The 25,955-nt window shown below is 39.6% G+C and overlaps 1 protein-coding gene across 1 annotated transcript in view; it reads right to left on the bottom strand.

Annotated features, from left to right (window-relative positions):
* wdr11 (WD repeat domain 11) overlaps nucleotides 1-24,479 on the bottom strand; it is a 40,130-nt gene extending 15,651 nt beyond the window's left edge. Inside the window, exons 1-17 of the mRNA XM_019882144.1 lie at nucleotides 24,268-24,479; nucleotides 23,335-23,446; nucleotides 18,190-18,343; nucleotides 17,758-17,931; nucleotides 17,460-17,661; nucleotides 13,830-13,995; nucleotides 12,020-12,131; nucleotides 11,239-11,437; nucleotides 10,228-10,328; nucleotides 9,489-9,665; nucleotides 6,763-6,847; nucleotides 5,587-5,693; nucleotides 4,210-4,285; nucleotides 2,472-2,580; nucleotides 1,699-1,820; nucleotides 1,431-1,578; nucleotides 295-401 (exon numbers count right to left, since the gene is read on the bottom strand). Of these exons, the coding sequence (XP_019737703.1) occupies nucleotides 295-401; nucleotides 1,431-1,578; nucleotides 1,699-1,820; nucleotides 2,472-2,580; nucleotides 4,210-4,285; nucleotides 5,587-5,693; nucleotides 6,763-6,847; nucleotides 9,489-9,665; nucleotides 10,228-10,328; nucleotides 11,239-11,437; nucleotides 12,020-12,131; nucleotides 13,830-13,995; nucleotides 17,460-17,661; nucleotides 17,758-17,931; nucleotides 18,190-18,343; nucleotides 23,335-23,446; nucleotides 24,268-24,353 (2,237 nt within the window). The 5' untranslated portion in view covers nucleotides 24,354-24,479. The remainder of the gene's footprint in view (nucleotides 1-294; nucleotides 402-1,430; nucleotides 1,579-1,698; nucleotides 1,821-2,471; nucleotides 2,581-4,209; nucleotides 4,286-5,586; nucleotides 5,694-6,762; nucleotides 6,848-9,488; nucleotides 9,666-10,227; nucleotides 10,329-11,238; nucleotides 11,438-12,019; nucleotides 12,132-13,829; nucleotides 13,996-17,459; nucleotides 17,662-17,757; nucleotides 17,932-18,189; nucleotides 18,344-23,334; nucleotides 23,447-24,267) is intronic.
* Nucleotides 24,480-25,955: the final 1,476 nt, after the last annotated feature.

Raw genomic sequence — 25,955 nt, 5'->3', positions numbered from 1 at the left:
TCAAAGATTTAGGAATTCAATTTAAGACAAATATTTTGTTTTTATATATATATATATATATATATAGATTGGCTGCAATGCAAGTTATTTCATGGGCTCATACACAGTAGTTGAAATACATGAAATGCGGTGGTGTATTGTGCACTTGAGATAGCACAAAAAGAATGTAAAAAAAAAAAAAAAAAAAAGACTTGTCAATACTATATAAGACTAAGACAGAAAGTGAATTCCATTCTCCAAAATCCTTATGAGAATAAATGAATGATGCAGGAAGGGAATAAAAACACAAATTACCTAGACAAGCGTGCTTTAAGGTCCCAGAAGTTAAGATTTCCATCTACATCACCGAGCACCAGGGTGTCACCTTTCCATGCAATGCAGGCAATACTACCCATACTGCCCTGCAACATATTCAATGAGCATGAGAAAATGACAATCCCACATTTCCAAACCTTCTCTTATATAAAACCATCACAGGCATTTGTGTTTTGGATGTGAGTGATAACCGGATACGGCGTATTTATATTTATGACAGAAAGGTGGTAAACATGGATGAGTATAAATTAGATTACATCACTAGACAAGACTGGTGCTGTGGAGTCGCTGCATGCGTCTCACCTCCAAGTCTGTATGGTGTGGCTGACAGGATAAAACATTTTTGGAAAGTTTCTGTCAGTGTGCTGACACAGATATGAAGGCTGCAAAGCCTTTGGGGTATGCAAATCTAAGTGAAATGAATCTGCATCAGTCATGAAGAAATTATGAAGGACTTAAAATCCCTGGGTAGCCCTCTGGTCTCTACAACTGTGGTATGAAAAGATACTTGAGAGAGGGAGAAAACACACTGCTTAAGAATCCAATCTACTACTTAGACATAGAATGTGATATGATTGTGATGTCCCGTTATAAAAAATTGAGCTCGAAGACACTGTAATACTATAGACAAGTAATCCTGACACCTTAAGTACCTACGGAAAGGTGAACTGAGGATTTATAAATACTTTATACTTTACAGAAGTTGCAACCAAACCAACATATTACCAGTGAAAAAAAGAATTATCGATAGATAGATAGATAGATATTTTGAATGTTTTTTTGTTGGGGGGGGATTTGGGAACCAACCGCGTTTTTTATTTTTTATTTTTATGTTCATGTTTCATGTTTTTCCCCTTTTTCAAATGCATTTCAATAGCTCTCAATTATATGCAAATTTTCAGTATTCGTGGGCCCGCATGGTCCCTATTGCCTGCAAATAGAAATCAATATATAAAAATACCATACACTTGTAGCCTGTAATCACCACTAATTAAACTTATACCGACTCTTCATAATTCAGAGTTACGAGGCATTGGAATGACTTGATGGGAAAAAAAGAGAGCCAAATGGACAACAGGACACAAAACAAAAAAAGTATCATAGACTGGACTCACATCAGGAGGGATACGGGCCCCATCTTTGACAGTGTTGCCCTCTACAGTGATATGGTAGACCTGCCCATCTGTGTCAGTAAACACAAAATGTTCCCTGGCAGATATGGCCTGGGTGGTTTCTGACTTGCTCTCTGCATCCTGAAGCAGACTAGTGGAGAAATCAAACAAATGTACAATTCCCTCACGTATGCATTTTGTATAATGCTCATCTGAAGCAACAGTATGTGACACATACACTAACGAATTTCGGAGGCTTTTGAGTGCTGACCTGATAACTGAAGATTCAACACTATTTTGCTCAGCGTCTGACACTGTCTGACGAGCCATGGCCTCCCTCGCTGCCATTTGCTTCTTCTTTAAACTCTTCAAGTTGTGCGATGGAGACCATTCCTGAACAAACACAAAAATTGTGATATGTGAGGAGCAAACCAAGACAAAAGCAAATCAAGACAAACCACTGTAGGGTTGAAAGCAGAAAGCAACTGAGGAAATGTATGTGTTTTTATTCTCACATAAAAGTAAAGCACACAAGAGTGACTCCCCAACCTTACTCCCAAGGAGCAACTGGTGGAATACTGTAATGGTGGTCTTGGACCTCAAGTTTGCAATCAATATGGAAATAAGACAGCAATACGGTAGTAAGGAAGGCCAGCATGTATTATTAAGGCTACTGTCGGTTTTATTCGTTCTGTAGAGGCTTTTACAGCACCACTGTAAAGTTTGTCCCACATAGCTCTTCTTTTATGAGCATAGCTGGACTACAGATGCCACAGTGTCTTGCTGAGCAAGGATATTTTGTAAGAGAAATCATTCCAAGTGCCCACATGAGCTCAGGAAGATGTAGAAGAAAGAAGGTTAGTACAATGAGACGTCATCAACATGTTTTAGTTTAGCACTTGAAGGGATTATAATGGGCTAAATATGGACACAAACAGAAGACCGCAAACGTCATATGGTTTTCAATTTTAGTGACTGTAGATGAGCCAATTCATATCATTCAATACATAGGACAATTTAAAAAAAAAGTCTTCATCTTTGTACCAGAGCTGTAACAGTAGGGAAGTTCTTTGCCATCTCTCGAAGAAGTGTCCCTGTCCTGATGTCCCACAACTCCAGCGGTTTGTCTCTGAACACCACTACCAGGTACTGCCTGAGGATGAATGTGGGAAATGACAAAACCATGACAAGAAACTTTATGTTATATATATATCTTTAGTTGCCATACGTTTGGAGTACCAATCGTAATAGGCAGCTTCAGTGAATTGCATCATGTTATCTTGTATTTCATGATCAACTTGTTTTAGTAGTATTATAAGTGTGAAGGTACAGTTGCACAGATGCAGTCTTATGCAAATGTAATGGTAACATTTTGTGCTTTGCTGTAATTTTGATGCTGTTACACAACCTTTGTCTAATGTCACACATTAAGTTTTGATCATCACTAACCCTCGTCGGTAATGGCTTTCTATTCTGACATTTTATCATAAATGCCAATCATGGCTATGGTCAAGTTTTAGTGGACTTCACTAAAATTTCACTTGGTGAAAAAACTGTGTTCTATTCGTCTGACATTTTAAATATTGGTATCTATTTCGGGCAGTCTCCGCATGTTGCCCTGCCCTGAAAGTGACCTCTTGTACCTGCTGAACAAAACGATGCAAGATTAATTGAAAACCCAGAATTGCCCAGTTGTTCCCTGTAAGGCTAAACTCCACAATGATGAATCACTTGAAAAACATAATTTACAAATGGAGAAAATTGGGAACAGTGGTCAGCGAACCAAAATTACTCCATGAGTGCAAGAACTCATCCAGGTCACCAAAGAGCTTCGAACTACATCCAAAGAACATCAGGCCTTCTTGGCCACCATCATATAACAGTAAGAAAGACAAAGATCAAAAATGGCATGGATGGGAGAGCTCCAAGGCAAAAAACACTTTTGACATAATGGAACACAAAGACTTTTTGGAAGATGTGCGTGCTACCTGTTACATCTTCCATAAAAATAATCAAGAATTTGATGCTTTAAAAAGGGATAAGAACAAAAAAAAAAAAAACACATCAGTCCAACAGTCAAATGTGGTGGTGACAACTTCAGAGTCTGGAACTGCTTTGCTACTGCAAGACCTGGATGACTTTCTGTGATTAATGTAACAATAAATTATGTGGTTTACCCCAAAAAATCCTGGAGGTAAAATAATTGCACACCATTTCGTGCCCTCAACTCAAGCAGAAAGAGAGTCTGGAATTAAATTCAAGAGATGCTGTAATGTGACCCTAAATAGTCCAATTTCAAAAACCCTCCAATATGACTGAGCTAAATCAATTCTGTAAAGATGAGTGGGACACAATTCCATTATAGTACGATCAAAGACTCATCACCATTTATGGCAAACACATGATTTCAGTTCTGCTGCCAAGGCTGGCACAACCACTTATTCAGTTCAGGGGGCAATTAATTTTCATACAGGGTCAGATGGGTTTTAATTTTTGTCCCATTAACTAATAAAACCAATATTGAGAAGCTGAATTTTATATTTACTTGTCTTTGAGATAAAATTGGTATGATGTGATAATCTGACAGTGTGATAAATAAGGAAATGAATTCAAAATCTGGCCCAAGACAGAATCTGTCTTGGCACCACATTTAGCAATGAGAGCGCAGGCGCTGAGTAAGTAGAGCAAGTAGTGTTTGATGTTTATGCTATACAGTAGGTACAAACAACTGCATTATGTTGATGCTTAGTTTTGTGGGTAATTGGAAAAACAGAACACTTACTTTAGATGTGAAACTTTTATCATCTCAATGGGTGGCTCATCATTCCCTCGCTCACCTCTGAAAGCAAAACTTCGCCCTGAAAAACACATGCAAGAAAAGAGTAGATAAAGGGAGAAAGTTAGCTCATTTATGCGCTTGTGAAAAGACAGATTCTTTCAATTTCACTTTCATGCCGGCTCCTCGGGGAAGAAAACAATCATCAAATTCCTCTTACCTGTGCTGTAATGTACAGTTTTCTCAAAATTGCACCCACTGAACGAGAACTCATGCAGCTTGCCAAGTTGAAGTACTAACACAAGAGTGCCATTCAGTTGGACTCTATCACACGCGCCAAAAGAGGTGCTTCGCTTGGTTCATGTTCATGATTTGATGTCTATTTTACAGCTGTCTCTAAATATGGTATACCAATTCAAAGTGGTGTTTAATGGGTCGCTTACAAACTTTTTAAACCTACCTAACTTAGATCCTAAATAGTGGGTGCTAAATTGCGTGTTCACGCTAACAAACTGTATGAGCTGATGAAAAAAAGGCATACAAGTGGTGCAGTATTTAAAAGAGGGTTTTGCACTTGAGGGAGCTCTGATGGTTTTCATCATGAAAAGTGGAGGAAAGCGCCACACGCGATTTGAAGTATTGGAATTGAAAGTGGATGTGAATTAATGACAGCTTACACCACGGAAAATTTGGGAGAGCACCGCAAGCGCTAAATTAAGTTTGAAGTGACGGAATTAGAAGTGTTAGGACTGAACCACTGCCATTTCCAAAAAAAAAGAAAAAGGGTAGGTTGCATCAGGAAAGGCATTGGACGTAAAAACTGTGCCAAACTAATCACGAGAGCAACACGCTGTAGTGATCCCTGACAGAACAAACTGTAATTGTTGACAGAAACCTTTTTTGTTCCAATAATTTTGGAACATAAAACCGAAATACAAGTTTTGTTTGATTTAACTTGCCTTGAGTGCATTTTCTATTTAATTTTTTTTGTTACTGGCATTTCAAAAAAAATTTTTACATGCACAGAAAAGCTCTTCCTTCCTACTCCTTTTCTTTGTGCAACGTTGGCACCACTATGAATGCTCGTGTGAACCAGCCTGTCAGACACAATCGTGAAAGACGCAAAATCAGGCAGCGCAATTCATCTCCCCTTGAAGAATTCCCACCGCGGGGACTAAATTCATATTCATACATATAATCCACCCATAGACTACAAAATTATATGCGAGGCAATGAATCCCATTTGGCAGATGCAATCCTGGTTGCGCCCAATTAGTAGATTAGATTTCACATCTGTTTGCATAAACAATCCAGTTTGCGACCATGTTTGCACACGCAAACTTTAGAAACTCATTCCCTTTGTACTGTTTGCGTGTTTCTCACCAGTAGGCATATCGACGTGCTGCAGCTCATTCCGAACCAGGCCCATGTTGTTGGGAGAGGAAGTGGCAAAAGATAGAAAACTGGTGAGACTCACCCACTCAATACCCCTGTGGAATGAACACACAAGCAGTGACAAAATTGAACACTAAATCAAATCAGCCAAGTGTGCAAAATGAATATTATTATTTTTTTAACTCCGAGAGCAGAAACTGCACCATAATGAGATGGTGAGGACCCACATGATTAATTAGTCAATTTTCCCCGTAAATGTAAATGGGATGCTAAATAGTTTGGCCTGCTTGGCTGCGTTGGGGCATCGGCTGCTTGGCTAATCAGCATAAAGGTCTCTTCACCAAGACTGAAGTGCCACAAGTTCTAGCTCTAGAACCAACGGCAGTACTGTACACCACGGAAATCTTCTGGGAGAAACTTTGATGTCATAGGTGAAGTCTTCGAATGTTTATACTTTGTTGTTAGACAGAATGTGTGCAGAAATGTTGTCCACGAGAGACATTTTTCACTGCTGACAGCTTCTACTCTGGTGGATTTAAGTTCACCAATGACAGTGCTCAGTTTCAAGTATAAAAACTGCCGGGGTGAAGTTTTCCCTTTTGAGCAACTGCCACCACTCAGTTAGTTCATACTTTTATATCCGCAATGACACATCATGATCAACCAATCAAAAGCAGTGTGAGAAATGATATCATACCAGTGTTAAAGTAGTCAAGTAGTCTAGTCTGCTTGAAGGTATATTTTGGGCCATACATTGTATACCACCGGAAATACAAAGGCTTGACTTTTCAAGAAACATGGCAAAAAGCAGGAAAAATACATTACATTTGACCTAAAAAAAAGATGGAGAGGACATTTTTTAATATAGCACAGAGAACTTGGGAGAAAAATGCGGATATTTACATTATTAGGTAATACAACATTGGTCACCCATCATTAAGTATCAGAATATGGGATGCATCTGTTGTCCAACTCTCAATGTTCTTATTTGAGACGGATAGTGCCAGCCATGGAACGTAGAGCTTTCAACTACATTGGTAGTTCATTAAAACAAACCCCAATTCCAATGAAGTTGTGATGTGGTGTAAAATGTAAACAAAAACAGAATATAGATATTAGATAATATTCAAACATGGCAATGTACACAGTGGCTCCACATCTTACCTGACTTCACAAGAATGTACACTGAGCTCCTTGTGGAGAAGACCACTGGTAAGGTTGTACACCAGGACAGACCCATTACTTGTACCTGACAAGAGACAGCAATGAAGAAAAATAAACAATAAGGATGCACCGAAAAATGAAAATCCTTGCCCCCCCCCAAGAAAAAACAAATTAAATTCCAATTTAAAAAAAATGCATTTTTGCCAAATTTGTCAAAGTGTATGTATGTGTTGAAATGACAAAGATTGATTTTCATAAGAGCAGCATTATCAGACACATTTTAGATTTTTAATTCCAGTTGCTATGTGAAAAAAAATGAACATCTTGCATTTATTTCTTTCTAGCTATTCTAAAAATTGCACATCTTGCAAAAATGAAAATCATTAATTGAAAAATACAATGAATATCAAATCAAAATAATCTGAAGGCTTTTGTCTTCAGTGCGGTGCTTTTGGGTCAGAGCTGGAAGGGAGCGTGTGTATTTCTAAAATGGGGCACTGAGTTATTTCGACTTAACAGGGCTATAGACTAACTCTTTGCACTGATGCCACCAGTACAAAAGTTTGGTGCACCCAAATTTTCACAAATCAGGTCTTAACATGAAAGTTGTCATCAATCGTTTTCATCTGATCATCCGCAGATAATTTCACTCTAAATCTGAGCACATATTTATTCTACCTACAGTATAATGATTGCTTAAGTCTCTGATCCACTGGTGAAAGGACACTTTGATTCTCTCCTCTTTCATCTCAAACTGCTTCAAACAACAAAGCGTGTCCCGAAAAAGTGGTTAGGACTGCACGACTGTCCGTGTTTTATGTTATGTGTTGTGTTTATTATTTTACTTTATCTTAACTGTTTTGTTAAGCGCTTTGTTACAGCTGCCGCTGTTGTGAAAGCGCTATATAAATCAGCATGTATTGTATTGTATTGTAAGGGTAAATTGAATTTGAACTCTGCTGTACATTTAGTGTTACACACACCCCAGAGAGGACCTTGTCTCACCTTGATTCCACTTTGACTTCTGTCACAGGATATATAATGCATATCCCTATGTCGATACTTTGTGCAGTCACAGAACAAAGTCTTATGAATAAGGGGACAGAGTTTATAATAGTCATGAAATGAACTCCCACGCTTCTTCACAGCTGGGACTTTTCCCTAGTGTAAAATCAATGAATAATGTTCACATTTGTTGCTTGATGAAAACTACTCCCACACTCACAGTAAAGTGAGGCTTTTCCCTGGTGTGTATCATATCATGTATGTTCATGCAACGTCAAAGGTTGATGGAAGTAAAAGCTTTCCACAATGGGTGGAGTAGGATACAGTAGAGCGTTTACTGTGAGCTAACCTCCCCGCCCCCCCATGTTCCTTATTCTTTCATATTTTCTTTTTCACCCAAAGACAGCCCTCGGCTTTCATGTTGGTTACATGTTTTAGTAGTTTAAATGCAGTCAAATGGGTAAAGCCCAAATCTGAAGCTGAGTGTAGACGGTTAACTTTTTTTTTCTTTTTGAAAAACTGTAATTTAACACAGGTAGGCAACCCCCCTCCCCCCCAAAAAACAGATCTTAACACAATAAAACAATATATGACGTATATTTGAAGACATAATGTATTATTGGTCTAATTAAAGCAGATCCACCCTTCAAGAAAAACCTCTCATGCAATTTCACTTTCCAGTATATATATTTTTTTCTCTATTGAGCCTGACATTAGTTTTCAAGCAGGTCGTGTTCATTCCAACAAAACCAGAGGGTAAAGGAATAACAACATTTTCATTCAGCATATGGGTAGTGCTCTAGAAAGTTCATTTATCCTTGCTGTCTCTTTCAAAAGCAATGATGCAACCAGTTTCTGAAACAAGCAATAGTGGTGAAACAACAAAACCAACCGAGGGTACACAAATCTCTGATGAGGTTCTGAGAAGAGCTCAAAACGTCATGTAAACAGCTTCCGATAAGACAATATGGCATGTATCAACATGTGTAAACGGCCAACTTTCCAAACGTATGGTCTAAAAGAAATATATATTTTGTATTCATTTACCTTAATTTATCTAGGTAAGGCAAAAGAGAATCAATCGCATCTTATGCTGAACTTGAATATACATGAATCTACCTTCAACTTCAGCATTGCTAATATTGTAAATTTTAGGTCAGGGTGCTTTCCACCCTTTCGTATAGAACTCTATAAGTAACCTAGTGTGGTTCACAGTCAGTAATCAAACTTATAAAGGAACAAAAATCACAATCATATGTCCGAGACCATTTAATGTAAGTGGCTTTGATATGGTTCAAATAAAACAAGATAGTGTAATGGTGATATAACTATTAGGATGTAATCTGGTAAGACAGTTCCCTTACCAAAATTGTTTTCCATTTACTATATGTATGTAATTATTATCCATCCATCCATTTTCGCCATAGCTTAAACGCTTTTTAAATGTATTTACTAAGAAGTCCATACACTAAATCTCCCCTACTTTTACAATCTTGTGCTTACTGCTAACCAATGAGTGATCTTGTGTGATTTGTTATGATGCAATATGACGTTCCAAGGTTTTTTTTTTTCCAACAGCGTGAAAAGAAATCAAACCATGGGGGTAGAAGAACAAGTTTACAAAGCCATCAATTTGTTCAGACCAGAAGGAGCAAAAAAATCAGTGTGAAAATATGTATTTATGCATTAACAAGCGAGTGTGTGTTTGCAACATAACTTACCAACAGCCAGCATGGGTTGGTAGTGGTTGATGTTTTTGGTTGTCAGAGGTGGACACATGCGGATGGCAAAGGGTGGCAGTGGCAAGCCAGAGAGGAGACCAGTCAACAGAAACTTCAGCTGGACTTCTTGTTGGTTGGAAGATGGAAGAGGGGCCTCACCAGCTATTAAAGTTTGACCTTGAGATGAAAATAACACACCATAAATTTTAAATTAAAATATTCAGACCTTGATGTTTTCCCCTCTCTTTTTTTTAGGTTGCAGTCTTATGCTAAAAAAAATCAACTGAATCAATTTGTGTAGTTTACACAAGTGCATCATTATTAATCATCCACTAAACTCTACTTGTTTCATTTATTAAATGTATAGTAATAGTAAATCATAAAATGTAGCACAAAGGATCTTCTTTTTATATTTTACATTCTCATGCCCATTGTATTTTTAAACACCCAGGGTTATATATCTTGCACAGCTGACATTTATTTTATTTTCTTCTCTTCACTCAACATTAGGAGAAAAACACTCACTGAAAATAATGCTTGTAATTGTAATTTATGCCAACACCAAAATGATCAACGGACAACGTGAATATGATTTGTAAGGGTTGTTTATAAAAGACATAGGTTTGGCCTGTGCCCAACTGACTGTCTTCCACAGAAATTAAATAACACTAAGAAGATTACAGAAAAAAGGTGTACGATGTTGACACAAAACGGTGCGGTTGATGGCGTGCAGTCGTACCTATCATGCTGTTGAGAGAGAGATTTTGAATATGTTTTTGGTTTGGAGCCAGCGGAGCGCCACAAAAGGACACCGGAGAGTAGAGTGGGGACAATCCTGAACTGCAACACATATGGCAAGGTCGAATATTAATGCAATATATCATGAAAGTACGACATGCATTAACTACTCAAACCAAGATGGGAAGTGATAATTCAAATGCCAGGATGATTTATTTTTTCTTAATTGACCAAGACATGATTTTGTAATGATTTAACATTGCTCCATAAAGAAAAATAATTCGTGACAATCTGATCAAGTCAAATACCAAGAGGCTTTAAAATGTAAAGTATAAAATAAAGTGAATGCTCTTAAATCAAGCTAAACAACATACGGGTAATGTCTTCCTCAATGTACGACATCACAAAGAAATTGTGAATTATCATCAAATTTATCTGAACTAAGCCATACATAATGTGGTATGGTTTTCACATGTGTACATTGAATGTCAGAATGATCAGAGATGCACATAAACAAACATTGGTCTGTCATTTAGTTTCACATGAACTGCTTCTTCATCCAGCTGAAACCAAGAGAATTTCAAGAAGATTTAGTGAAACGAGGCAGTTGTATCATAAAGTGAAGCATGACATGCGTTTTCAGTAATGCTGCTGGGACTTATTCGCCTATATTAACTTGATAGTAGGCACGCAGGAAACAAATAGAAAAATGAGATATACGGTCATGAATCCTCAACAGAGGCTTGGGAATCCTCTATCAAAGGAAAGTGAGATAGAGTACGTCCTTGCCTGGCCTACCTGTGCCAGTCACTAAGAAGCCTAAATCTAGGTCAGAGGATTATGCAGTTTTCAGGGAAGTTTATTCAAGGAGACTGAAAAAGTAGCGTGGCTCTTACCGTTACCTCCTTACATCCGTTTCAAGCCTGTGCCTGTAAATGAGTGTGACTGCAGAAATATTGTGTGTGTGTGTGTGTGTGTGTGTGTGTGTGTGTGTGTGCGTGCGCTGGTGTACCTTGGATTGGCAGTAGCTCTGCCTGTCAAGGCTTTGAGCTCCCATAGCATGACTCTACCATCGCTGACCATGAGAGCAGCGCTGTTTTCGTTGACGGGGCAGATAACCATGCGATATGGCCGGACGGTCTTGGTGACCCGGATAGCATCACACTGAGAGCGGAGGTCATACACAAGTTCCTGGGCACTCTGTTCAGGGTCTGAGAAAGAAAAAGAAGTAATGATCTTAGTGTGACTGAAAAGAAGACCGAGACAGGCTGAAAAGGATGGGTGAATGGGAAGCATAATGATAGCTGTTGGGAATGTGAATAAAGGGAGACAAGTGTGGGATAAAGCATTGATTAGTCCTTAATAAAATAAAAAAAGAGTCAAAAAGATAAATTGAAGTACAAAGTAGAAAAGCCAAGCGTGAGGTGAAATGAGAGCAGGACAATAAAGTGAGAGGATTTAGTGAGATAAGTACCAGGAAGAGAAATATGCGTTAAAATGTGGGTGTGAGAGACTCATAAAAGAAAATGTCGGGGAAGCAAGAAAAGAAGTGAGGAAGAGAGAGACATTTGCTGAGACAATAGACTCCTCTTGGCCTGCAACACTAAGCTGAAGATAAATGAGATAGTAAGAGTCTGAATGCCCACTGGAGCATAGAGAAAAAGGCTTCAGGCTCTGAATGAACTATACAACGGCTTAGTAAATGAAGAGGGGAAGGCAGCGTTGCTGTGAGTTAGCGTTGTCAATGACCACAGTCCAAACGGCACCCACGGCATGTACGAGAGGAGGCATACCTGTTGCTGCTGATCCGTCTTCAAGAGCTGCAGTGGAACGGCACACCCGAAGGGTGATGCAGCCGTTTTCATGGAGGCAGTACAAAGCATCCCTCTGGGCGCAGGGGATCACCTGAGACACACAGTTGAGGAAAAGAAGGATAAAGTGATGATTGGCCATTCTGCCACCTAGTTATTGTCACAACGAAATGTGTTCATGTTCACAGGTTCGTAAGCTTTACAAAGAGGTTCTGTGGCACGGCAGCCAGTTCCATAGATAGCAGTCACAAACTAGAACAGTATACTGGTACTGAGCAGTAAAAAATAGCAATATGTAAAACAGCAGTACATAAATCATGGAAAATCTTAACCTCTTGATCTCAATCTTAATCAATTTTAGGTAAAAACTAAAACTGCACGTGTAAATGATGAATGGAAAAAAGTGAAGCATTGTGTCTTAATGTCTTCTTCTAGCGACACTGAATTACAATATGCTCTCTACATTTATTGCATGCTGAAACTTTACCATAAATTATGTAAATTAGCTCTGCGGCAAGCACTTGAAACCACTTTTGAGAAAAGCAGAACTTGACTATGCAAAGCATCTCATCACGCTCTAGAACAGAACTGGCTCAATGACAACATCAAGGGTCACCAACATGGTGCCCATAGGTGGCTTCAGTGACCTCATGAGCTTCATGCTGCCTATTCTAAGAACTGCTCACGAGTGATGAGATATTGTAATTTCCTAGAGAGGTTGTAGAATTTGAAAATGTAAACAGTGGCAGCGATTTATAGAAAAATTTCAACCTTGTTCAAATATTGTTTAGAATTACTGTGAGATATCATTAACATGACAGTGTCTTCACATTTATAATGTAGCATTAAAAAAATAACATACTATATAGTTAAAGGTAATTGAAGCAAAAATAATTTTATTTTAGAAGTGTGTATTAAACTGGAAGCTCTTCGCAATAATCAGGGTCCATTTGTACGCTGTGTGTCACCACAGCCGATTGGCTGCCACAAGGTGGCTCGTGACAAAAGTAACATTGTTTTAACGTGAGCGAATGAATGAAAGTTCAGATTTTCGGTCTCCGGCCCTGCATCCCATCGCTCCAAACGCGACATCTGCGAAGCCCCGCATGCATCCGCGCCCGATCGTGCGAAATGCATTGGAATCGCACCGCCAGAAACTCTCACCTCGCATTTGGTGTGAACGTAGTATAAATAAACTAGTTAATTCATCAGTAGAAATGTCATTCATCCATTTTCTATACCGCTCATTAGGGCCACAGGTGTGCTGCAACTTATCACAGCTTTTGGCGATGTGTGCTCATATGACTAAATATGTAAAAGAAATTACCCAGGGGCCTGATTCGGGTCTTTACATGGCCTTTCATCCATCCATCCATTATCTGAACCGCTCTATCCTCACGGGGGACGCAGGTGTACTGGAGTCTATCCCAGCTGACTTCAGACAATACAGTAGTTGGGGTACACCCTTAAATGGTTTCCAGCCCATCGCAGACATGGCCTTTCAAAACCCGAATATTCCTTATATTTGGGTTTTGAAAGGGTGAATGAGCGGATGTAAACATAGTCACAGACTCACGAAGCAAACTGAAGCATCGGGGAAATAACGTGCTCCGAAACCTTCAAATTCATGCTACAAGTGGGTTGAGATCCGGGAATTGTTAATTAAAAAAACGCTGTGGGCAAAGATAATTTAGACCTTGAATAAGCAATGTAATTGGCATATACAAGAGGTTAAATGCATAAAAACTCACTGATACCACTGTTGTAGCCGTTTATATTTGAAGAGCCTCACCTGGATGAAAGGCACTCCAGAACGCTCAATGGCGACAACACCCACAGTCTGGCTGAGCTCCAAGTCAAGGATGAGAATCTCTCGGGGATAGAGCAGCAACATGTGGTTCCTTTTGGATGGCAGGTAAGACAGCTGCAGGCAGTCGTTCAACGTCACCGCCTCTGCGCTACGGACCACAAGGACAAACGGTGATGTAAGAAACAAGGGGAAACGCAGTTTGTGAAAGGATCACTGTTTCACATTCTGTACTTGGATAATACTTTGATTCTATATTGCGATTCTATAGCCTGCTCAGGGGGACGCAGGGTTGGAGCCTATCCAAGCTGACTTCAAGGTGAAAGGCAGAAAACAACTAGAACTGGTGTGAAGTGAACCCACAGCAACTACACAAAAGGCTGCTACAGCATGTGAACCACTACACTACCGATGGTACACAGATGTAAAAATGGAAATGATATGGACGACATCATCAGATTCTTAAAGTTAATATGAATATGAATGAACTGGTCGATCAATTCGATCCCCATTTATGTTGTTCCTTACAGCAGGTAGACTGAATTTTCCCTAATCGTATCCCTTAGCCCTAATATATACAAAACCAAGGAGACACTGGACAAACTGGGTGCAAGTATATTGGCATTTTCATGCTGTCAAATACATGTTGTAAATCCTTAAAATATACTGTATATATAAAGTACAACTTTATTTGTGCTTTGAAATTAATTGGACATTCCACTGATGAAGGGCAGAACAGGATTCCCTAAAACAAAGACAGTCGCAAACACTCACTCGGTTGTCGGGGAAAATAGGGGCAAAAAGCTGATTACAACTGCTCCATTCCTCTACGATAAGATCACATACAGGAGAAACACCAGACAAACGCCAGTGAGATCATAATCATATGGTGAAGGTGATGAAGATAAAAAATGATTTAAAGAAAACAAAAAAAACCCCAAAAAAAACAAGGGGCCAGAAATGTTTGAGCCAGTCAAGGCAGCATCAAAAGCAAACTTCTAAAGGCTTCTAAGTCTTCCATGAAACGGTGAATGCAACAGATCTTCAGAGAGAAATACAAAAGAGAAAGTAAATAAAAGGAAGATGAAAATGAAGGCAGACCTTTCAGCTGTCCAGCACCGACAACATCTAATATTGCACACATTTACTTGGGTACGCATGGCCAATTTAAAGACATCTAAAACAAGGGCAATATTAGTTAAGGCATTAATTTAACAATGTACTTATTGAGGAACTGACAGCTATACCACAAATCGTTGCTTCATTACACAGACAGAGGATTCTTAATACAATGTTTCCCCTTGTGAAATGTTCAGTATAATGCCGTATTTGAACCATTTGCCCACTTATTTTGTGTTTCCGGGGAAACTGTTTGCTCTTCTTAATCAGAGTTTAGAGGTCAGTAGTCTATTTTTATAAGTACAAGATGGCTCTAAATTGAAAACATTAACATACAGTTCAACATTTGTATGAGAACTGTACACTGAGCTGAGAACTGCGAGCCTGATCTTGCCATCATGATTGGGAAAAGTTATCTGCATGCCAACTGCCAGATTCACGGCCGCCTGATGAGACATTCAAATGTATAGTACAGCAATTAAGTCAGGATGTTTAAGATGGGGCGGCACTGTGTATGGCTGGTTAGCACGTCCACCTCACAGTGGAGAGGTCCAGGGTTCGATTCCGGTTCCTGGCCTTCCTGTGAGTTTGCATCTTCTCCCCGTGCCTGTGTGGGTTTTCTCCGGGTTCTCCTGTTTCCGCCCACATTCCGAAAACATGTATTGGCAGGTTAATGGAGCAATCCAAATTGTCCCTAGATGTGATTGTGAGTGTGAATGGTTGTTAGTCTGTGTGCCCTGTGATTGGTTGCCAACCAGTTCAGGGTGTACCCCGCCTACTGCCCAATGATGACAACTGGGATAGGCTCCAGCAAGCCCGCAAGCCCTGTGAGGATAAGCGGGTTAGAAAATGGATGGATTGATTTTTAAGATGATAGACAGACTTTTGTTCAAATCTGCTACCTGTCAAGCAGAGGAGGAAAACTGTGGTAGAAGCCACACTAACATTTTCCACACTAGATTCGAAATAAAAAAAAACATGAAATGGAAATGATGAGAGACCAAGGAAGAAGAATGAAGACAAACGAGTGTGTGTGTGTGTTTGTGTGTGTGTTTGTGTGTGTGTGTGTGTGTGTGTGTGTGTGTGTGTGTGTGTGTGCGTGCGTGCGTGCGTGCGTGCATGTGTGTGTGTAAAGCTTATTGGCTGGCTGAGTAGACAGACTGCCGGGTGCTCCTGATATGAATAACCAGGCATAAGTGGCAGAGTGGCTGACAAAAAATAATGCTCAGCCCATTTTTGTTTTTTCTAAAAGGAGTTTCAAGAGTTAGCCAGATACTAATTTGAAATAATGGCAACCGTTGCTTGCTTTCTCAAAATGTTATGGAACATTTTTCGTCAGTCTTCAGACAATTTATATTTGACAACTGGTTTTACATGATGTTGAAATGTTTGAGACCATCTGCTAATTTGGCAAATGTGTCACTGTAAAGCAGAGGTCCCCAACCCCCGGGCCGCGGACCGGTACCGGTCCGTGGGTCATTTGGTCCCAGGCTGCACAGAAAGAATACATAACTTGCATTACTTCTGTTTTATTCATTTCGGAATTTGAAAGATGTTTTATTTCGAAGAATTACCGGATCCTTTGTTACAGATGTCTATAATATGTCACTCTTGATGCAGGTGAAGGCGCGCTTCTCGGTCATGTGAGCGGTTACGCTAAAATGAAACCCAGGAGCAAGCAAAATGAGTAAAAAAACAAAGGTCTTTGGAAAGTTTCTTTGGGAAGGGGGAAAGGCCCAGCCTGGAGAAAGAGGAGCAGCCTACGACTTTCAAGAAAAAGAAGCTACATTTAATAGACAGTGTCAGGAGTCCTACTTAAAATATGGATTGATCACAACGAGAGATTCCCACATACGAAGGCCAGTCTGCATAATATGCGGCGATGGTGAGTCGTATTTTTCATGCACTTTGTATTTGCGGTCTATCATATTTTGAAGGCACGTGTAAACATTACCATAGCGACCAGAGAGTGTTGCGGCCAGATAGGACGTTCCTCGTATCGTGATTCGTGTTTATTATTATGTTTCGAAAATACCACAGTTTTCATGCTGGTCATATCATATTATTTAGTTGTATTTATCCGGCCTTTAAAGGCCGGTCCCTGAAAATATTGTCTGACATTAAACCGGTCTGTGAGGCAAAAAAGGTTGAGGACCCCTGCTGTAAAGGATGAACACACCTCACAATGATAATCTTTACCAGATCTGGTACGCATTGTTGTCATTTGTCTAAATTCATTAGAGTACTTTTAAGTAGCATCTGGGATTTGAAGTGTTTCATAAAAGTGTGAGCTTTGCTTTTGAAAACCTCTGTTAGGGCAGTAACTGGCAATGAAAATCTACTCATAGACACAGTGTATTATTTTGCTGAAGTGGCCATAGAAAAAAATGTATCCCTGTCAATGATTATTGAATCAGCAGGGTATTTTCAATGGGATTGCTCTTTGCTAATTTTCAAATACAGTTCTGAAGCTGAGTGAAAGCTGGTGGCTCTTACGTGGGCTTTTCATTGGTGATTAGCACTTTAACCTTGTTGAGAGCCTTCTTGGCACCGGTAGGGGGCGGAGCCGCTGTGGGTGCAGGCTTGGTGTGGGCGGGGCTTGCGTGAGGACTTGCAATGTAAACCTTTTTGCCTGCACTTCCTGGTGGTTTTGAGTGGGAAAAGTCTGTGATGAAGACTATTCCTTCGCTCGTCAGCACTAAAAAAAAAAAAAAAGATATCATGTACATTTTTCATTAGAGATCGAGTGTAAACAAATGATCACTGCTTCAATAAGACATTATCGTGTACATACATGCCATGTTGGATGGGTCAAATGGGTCAAAAGAAAAGGACAGAATGTTTTCAGCATAGCTTTTCTTCCACAGCTTGGTTCCTGTGTCTCCATTCCATAGAACAATGTAGTTAGGTGGATGCACAGCCAACAACAGATCACGGGAAACATCCTGATTCCACAGCCACTCCAAATCTGAAAGAAAATCGCGGAAGCAAGATAAGAACAGGCAGGAATGAAGAAGATGAATGCACAGTGTTTGCAGCAGGACATATAGAGCGATGGCAATAGCATTGTAATGAAAACAAATCGCACACAACTTAAGAGATACTTGACAGAATAGATTGCTTTCTTGACAGGTCTTGCTCGGGTAATGTCCAGCCCCAGGATAAACAATCACTTCAGGCCGCTATAAAAAATAGAGGGGGGTGGGGGATGACAATGATATCTTACCCTGGATGGGTTTGGAGTGCTCTTGGATCTCACAATGGGCAGTGCCACTAACAACATCCCACACTATTATCTTTCCCGAGGCATCTCCGGAGGCCAGTCGCAAACAGTAGGGCGAGCTCAAGTTATGGTAGTAATTTTCTCTTGACCACTTTACCTGGAAGAAGGAATAACAATACTGTACCATTATTTTTTATTACTGGAAGCACATGATGAAAGTGACAATGGCGTGTAAATACTTGTGAGTCATACTCAAGCCAAGTTTCTGCTGTGACATACAGAGTGTGTTGCTAGGCATGACAAGCATTTATCCAATTGCATTGGCATCTCGCATTTAATTTCAAAAGCTGGTGTAATAATAATACATATTATTTATAAGCGCCTTTCACAACACTTAGACATGCATACTGTATTGCTACTTGCAGGACGGATGCAAGACACAGTAAGAGAAATGAATAGGTATGAAAATAGAATGGGCAGCACTGTACACGACTGGTGAGCATGTGTGCCTCACAGTACAGAGGCCCAGGGTTCGAATCCGGGCTTCAGCCTTCTTGTGTTGAGTTTACAAGTTCTCTCCGTGTCTGTGTGGGTTTTCTGCAGGTACTCCGGTTTCCTCCCACATTCCAAAACCATGCGCGGTGGATTGATGTAACACAAATTTTCCTTAGGTGTGATTGTGAGCGTGAAGGGTTGTTTGTCTATGTGTGCCCTGCGAGTTTCTAGCAACCAGATCAGGGTGTACCCAGCCTACTGCCTCAAGACGGCTGGGGTAGGCTCGATGTAACACAAATTTTCCTTAGGTGTGATTGTGAGCGTGAAGGGTTGTTGTCTATGTGTGCCCTGCGATTTTCTAGCAACCAGATCAGGGTGTACCCAGCCTACTGCCTCAAGACGGCTGGGGTAGGCTCTAGCACACCCGCTACCCTCATGAGGATAAGCAGAACAGATCAAGGATGGATAGATAAACTAGGAGTGTTATTTTTTTTTCCATGTCAACAGTACTTAAATGTAATTGTCTGAAACTGTCCACAGAGATGTTAAAGAATGGACTGAAATGACTATGATTGTGAGACTACTTAAACGGGACATATTAACTCATTCAGTACCAGCCAATTCTGGACCAAGTCTGAGAAGACGTTTAAAAACGTCTTTGGGAGTGAATGAGTTAAAGAAATCTGAGTCATTCCGCATGTTAGCCCTGCTGCTATGTTATTTGTTATGTGTAAATTTACATAATAACCACTCCAACATTGAGTTTATCTGCCAAATAATTGACCAGCCAGGCTGGCTGAAGATCCAGAGACTCTTTCATGAGATGGCCGGAATCTGGCCACAGGACTACACATCCATTCTTTGTAATCTGGGGTTGCCGGGGTGAAACATTACAAGTAAGCAGACATGCACTAAACTCTGTTGGATGCACAGATTAGCATTAAGGCTCAGGTAACAACCAATCATGGCTCACCTGTATTCTGAGTTTGGTCATGTGCAGGTTTAACCCTTCGGCACTGTGCTGTCATTTTCGGTCGACAGCAAGTAGCAAAATAGCCGCCCCCTGACATGGATAAAAATGGGTGGATTTTACTGCCTGATTAATATCCCCCAAATGCAATACCAATCAGAATACTGTGTTTAAAATAGTGGAGCCGCATAGAACATATGACTGTCAAGAAATTTTATGAATTGAATCACTTAACTGTCCCACAATGCTCAGGCTAGGGGGTTTTGTTCAGGTGATGAGACCTAGGCAGCTACTGCTTCGCTGCCTTGCTCAAGGGTACTGAAGTACTTTGTGTTTTCACATCTCACCACCAACCACTTATAAGTTCCATATTTTTTGCCTTCTTTTGTCTTATGCAAAGCCGTTTATGTCGTTCAACTGAAATGTTAAAGAAACATTCTAAAGAATTCACCGCACAGTATAAGTCATCTTTGACTTGATGATTTATTAGGCTGATTACTCTAAACCACCTCACTGAAATGTGAGTCTCTGTGACCTTGACCTTTTTAATAAAATAATATGTCAGGATGTCAAAGATGGAATTAATCACTGGAGGAGGTACAATCCACTGCCTACTCATCTCTTTTCAAGCTGACGCACAAACGTTGCTACTTCAGGGACTGCTCCAAGCATTTTTGTCCACAGCGAATGTTTACCGTATGCATCCACATACTGTAACTGTGGAGTTGCTCCATGCTGATGTTTGTGGCTTGTTTATGTGCTGTTGTGTGTTGAACAGAAATACAAGCACATTTGTGGTTGTGCGTATCCACTTTCTTTTCCTAAGATGGGTTGAACATGAGCAATGGTGATTGGTCTGTGCATTGATTGTGCCCCTACATTTTACCACTCCAATGATCCGTCAATCTGCCAGTAAACTGTGCAAGTGAAAAAACGTAAATGATAACGTACTTCCTAACACACAGGTTCTGTCGAAATAATAATATACATATGCCTGTTTTCGAAAGATGGATGGGCGTGGATGGTCCGTATACTGACTGAGAACCCGCATGCTGAATTTTAAATGGACAATATATGTTACAATGTAAAAACTTCTGTAAAGACTATTCAGTAGACTGCCGCATATTCACAGTTCAGCACTCGCAATTTTGCATATTCACAGATGACTTTTTTCAATATTTTTCTTGCAATTTCACCCCCACTTTTCATGGGAAATGCATTTTTAATCTTTATGAGCCTTTTTTAACAACTTTGGGTGTTGAAAAATACTGTATAATAATCCCGCTTGCCCCCTCCTCCCAATCAAATATATGCGATTTCCGCTGTCCATGGGCCAAATACTAATGTAGACTGCTTGCCATATACATGTGGGCTGAGTGCTAACCTCTACAACTGATATTTAAAAACACAAATTTCTCAATGCACAGTATCTAAATAATTGATTATATTTGTCTATTTTATTTCCGTCTATATACTGGTTGTTTTATTTCATTTTGAGCTTTTCTATTATCCACAAAAATGCCTGTTTTTGTGACTGTGCGGTGGACAGATGGCCAACTGCTGTAGCGCATCCAAGATTTAAGTGTGTTTTGGAGTAGAGAATAGAACCCTCAAGTCGATCCTAACCTCTAATAATCACCGTTGAATTTATGGCTCTTTCTTAGTCTTCTTCAAAACAAGCACGCACACACATGGACACACATTCTCAGTCATTGGAGAAATGCACCCTCCCACATAATCAATAATCTCAGACAACAACTACTTCGCTCAAGGTCAAACAATACTGACAATGTATAAATGTTACTTTACTTTTACAAGGTACTCTGCCAGCAGCCATGTGTTGTGTTCATCTTACTAGACACTATATTGGGCCAAAAAAATAATAACAACAACAACAAACAATAAATGGGAAACATCTACTGCAGTAGAAACATAACTGCACAAAAAATGACATATTAATGTACTATATATATATATATATATCTATATATATCTATATATATATAGATATATATATATATATATATCTATATATATAGATAGATATATATATATATTTTTTTTTTTGAAGGGATAGACTATTTTTTTCAAAAGAAAAACAATGAAGCGAAGTTATTCAATTTTTACATTAAATACGAATCCATAACCTTCCGTGAACATCTGAAAATATAAGCATTTCCTGTTTTAAGATCGATTTCATGACTCCACTCTTAAAAAGATTACACGATTACAAGACATAATGAATATTTTGCAGAATAATGTGAGTCGTCTTATTCAAACAAATTCATCCATGTCAGTAGTTGTGTTCAATGTAAATGCCGTGAAAAAGTATTTGCCCCCTTCCAGATTTCTATGTTCTTTGCATATTTATCACACACAAATATTTCAGTTCATCAAACCAATTTTAAAATCACACAGACAGCCCAAGGAAATACAATATGCAGTTTATTTCTGAAAACTGAATTAGTACTAATATTATAGCAATAAAAACTATAAATTAAAAAAAGCAAAGAGTCCGGGGGCCTTTTATAACAAAAACAAAAAAATGAATAGTATAGTACCGCTTCTGACATAGCTACCACAACTTGGCCCATGGTGGCCCGGCCACCCAAAAAGGTTTAATGTCGGACCCTGTGGCTATTCAACCAGTCTTCAATGAATGTTCACTGTTGTCGTGGACATTGTAATGTAGCTAGAGCCATAAACAAGTCTTAAACAGGTAAGGAGTAGCGATGCTACAGTTACACTAACATACATTCATTTTTCATACAATGGTAGTGTAGTGTCCGAGGTGGAAGGAAAAGGAATTCAGTTTATCTTGCAGCGCACGTGCCTGAAGCAAAAACCATGTTACTCCAGTCCCTCAGGTTGAGAGTCGAGCGAGCAACACACCGGCTAGCGCTATTTTTTAGGCTCTCGAGGAGGAGAGCAAGCTCCGAATAAGCCTGATAACAATCCTGATTATTTGATTCAGGTATTTTGGAGTCAGGAGACATATAAAACACGCAGGACAGCGTCTTAAGGACTGGGTTTTGACACCACTGCCCTACAATGTTGTTTTCATTAACTAAAATAATCTTGTCTGGGACTAGCTGGTTAAACCATAAACGAATAGCGAACAAGAATTTTGCGTGCGAATCTAAGCTCTATTTGCACATGTGCATTGCACAGACTCAGTTCATTGAAATCAGCTCACAAGTGACCAGTGTAACAGTAAAAGTGGCTTTTTTAACACGTCATCCTCGCATGCCACTCTCCAGGGATGACGAATGGACGTACACTCAATACAGCCGTTCCACGAATGTAACAATTGGATTAACTGTGGGTCAGTCATGCAGGAAGCGTGAGGCACAAGAATGTCCCAGTAGAATGGCGACTGTTGTAGTGCTACCACCACAAACGCTACATTAGTGTCACACAATACTCGACACATAAGGCTAAAAATTAGAGTGATGTCGCAAGGTAGGCATTTTTCATATCGCACTATGATATACGGTATATTGTTATACAGTATTGCACAGCATCTTTGTCTGCCTGGGAGGTTACATGAATAGGGAGAAAACCAACGTATCCATAAAAATTCAACCTAAAGGTAAAATAACCTCTTACAATGTATATCAAGTCCTTTTTGGATAACAGGCATATATTTGTGTTTGTAGCCAGGTAATTTAGGAAGAGCTTACCTTGACCACATTGGCTTTGTGTCTTTCCAGCACTTGAATGGTCTGTGATGTCTTTGGATCAATAATGAGAATGCTAGAGTGACATCCTTGAGCTATCAGCCCCTGCCAGCCCCTGCACAACAAAAAATGGAGGATAGAGAGGATGTTTGTAAGACATAACATGCAGTGCAGAAAGCTTTGATATCGAGTATAAAGCTAGAGAAGATAGGTTTGGGGACTGGGTACCACAAAACCCAACCTCAATGGCTGTAATACAATTAAGAAAAAAAAATAACAAAGGTAAATAATGAGAAGTACATCCAGCTCAAATAGTCGTGGAACATTATTTGTCGGTCCAGCTTGTCCGATTGATTACTCTTGATCATCTGGTATTTTGTCGAGATGCAGGCAAAAATATAACTTGGACAAAAAGTCAACATTCTGTGTAAAAATTTGTCCAATAAGAGCAAGTTGACACTTTAACAGACATAATGTACCCAAAAAAATTAACTGCACAACACATGCAACTTCATTCCCCAAATATAAAAGCATAAATGAATTATGTCGACTTTTAAAGGAAAATATCAGCATGGTATACGACTGCACCATATACGTATGAACACCTATGAGTGGTGATTTGAATAACATGAATATAGCATATGCATTTAGACTGATATAGTTTATGTCGAGAAAAAGGGCATAAATCCAACAGGCCCAGTAAATCACATGACACGAAATGTCTTGCGTGCATTTCCTTTCAACATCCTTGTCAAAATACATAGAGGTCCACAACTACTAACGGGTGCACCATACTGCACTAAGAAAAGGGAACAAATAACAACAACAACAACTAACAACACAAATCCTGAGAGCAACGCGATGTGGAAAAATGTAAACACTGTCGCTTCTAATCAATGTATCGATGCATGCTAACACAAGAGCTGCAGTACTCACCAATCTACTGCGGTTTTATTCTGCAAATTTAGGGTGCCAGTCAACGTCCGAGCCGCGAGTTTGATGTTGACAGTGTATGGAATCATAATTCTTGATCACTGCTTGCACGTCATTGACGCTTGCCGGTCGAAAGTTGTGACAGTTGATGAGGTTCCTGGCTGAGATATGCTTTGGACGATAACAGGAAGTGGAAGCGTGCTGTAGAATTCAGAGTCGTGCGGGAGCAAATCCCGACTTCGCAAAAGTTCCAAATATAATCTTGAAACTAAATTGGGTTTCTGAGGGTGAAAAATGTTGTCGCAATGCGAAGTGAAAAAAAGGAATAAATGAGGACTATGCAGGGTAATACATCACTGCATCATATACCAATCCCTCGATACTTTGCAAATGTGTCCCACATTCTCGTTTTATCTCAGTTATTTTATTTATGTATGTATTTATTTATTCATTTGTTTATTTGTTTGTCTCACATTTCTCAAGAGCGCAAAATAAGAGATGACGTCAAAACGTTGTGCATTTTTTTTCAGGTCTGACTTCTCTAATTTGTGTCTTTTTATCTTTCAGTAAAGGATGTGAGGACATCACTGCACATTGCTGTTACAGTATTTTTATTGTGATTAACTCATAATATAAATTATGTTACTATTGTATGGACACTTTTCCTGTTTCCATGCATCTGGACATGCCTGTGACCATCATGTTGGAGGTTATCAACATTGTTGCACCGGGGCTTATTGACTACAATATTTAAATACATTTAGATATATTGTACTGTATCGTATTTATTTAGCTGCAGCTATACGGGTTTGGAGGGAAAAAGACTCATTTCACCATTCACCAATTTTGGTTCAGAGATCACGTTGTCAAAAATTATCAATCGACCATTTTTATTTATCTTTGTATACAAGAGACCAGCTTTTTTGAACTTGCTACCCATCGGTCATTTGTGGACTGTGGGATGAAATTTTACAGACCCTTTCACTGTGGCATCAACGTTGAATGTTAATGCATCTCCCATATCTTTTGCCATGTCGTTGTCTTGGGTGTTTTGTGTGTGTGTGTGTGTGTGTGTGTGTGTGTGTGTGTGTGTGTGTGTGTGTGTGTGTGTGTGTGTGTGCGTGTGTGTGTGTGTGTGTGTGTGTTTTGTTTTTTAATTTTTAAATCTACCATAGCTGAGGCTCATGACAGCAATTGGCGAAAGGTAATTCTGATGTGACACAGAGTGGAGGGAAAAGATATCCTGTCACCCGCTCCCAGTCATGGCTTTTTTCAAATCTGCCCTGAAGAAAAAGGTCGGCGACAAGAATAACGGTAGAGTGAGAATGTTGTTTGTTTTTATGTTGTTTTTCTTGTTCTTGTTCTTGTATTTGAGCACAGCCTGAGACCCAGTGACTTCACCAGACTGCTGGAATCTGTCATTCTCAACTTTTATATGATATTCATATTTTGATAAGCAACTCCGATGAGTCACTGATGGTGCAGTGGTACACTCCATTGACCTGTGTGCGGGCAGTGTGATATCGGTTCCCCCTCAGTGACGGTGTGGATGTGGGTGTGAATAGTTATTTGTCTCTATATGTGCCTTGCAACTGACTGGCAATCACTTCAGGGTATATTCTGACTTCTACCCGAATTCAGCTGTGATAGCCTCTAGTAACCCTCTGCAACCCTGTTCAGGATAAGCAGTG

This window comes from Hippocampus comes, unplaced genomic scaffold (genome assembly GCF_001891065.2).
Source record: "Hippocampus comes isolate QL1 unplaced genomic scaffold, H_comes_QL1_v1.1 scaffold36, whole genome shotgun sequence".
In the NCBI taxonomy this organism is placed as follows: Eukaryota; Metazoa; Chordata; class Actinopteri; order Syngnathiformes; family Syngnathidae; genus Hippocampus; species Hippocampus comes.
This window is presented reverse-complemented; position numbering and strand designations above follow the sequence as displayed.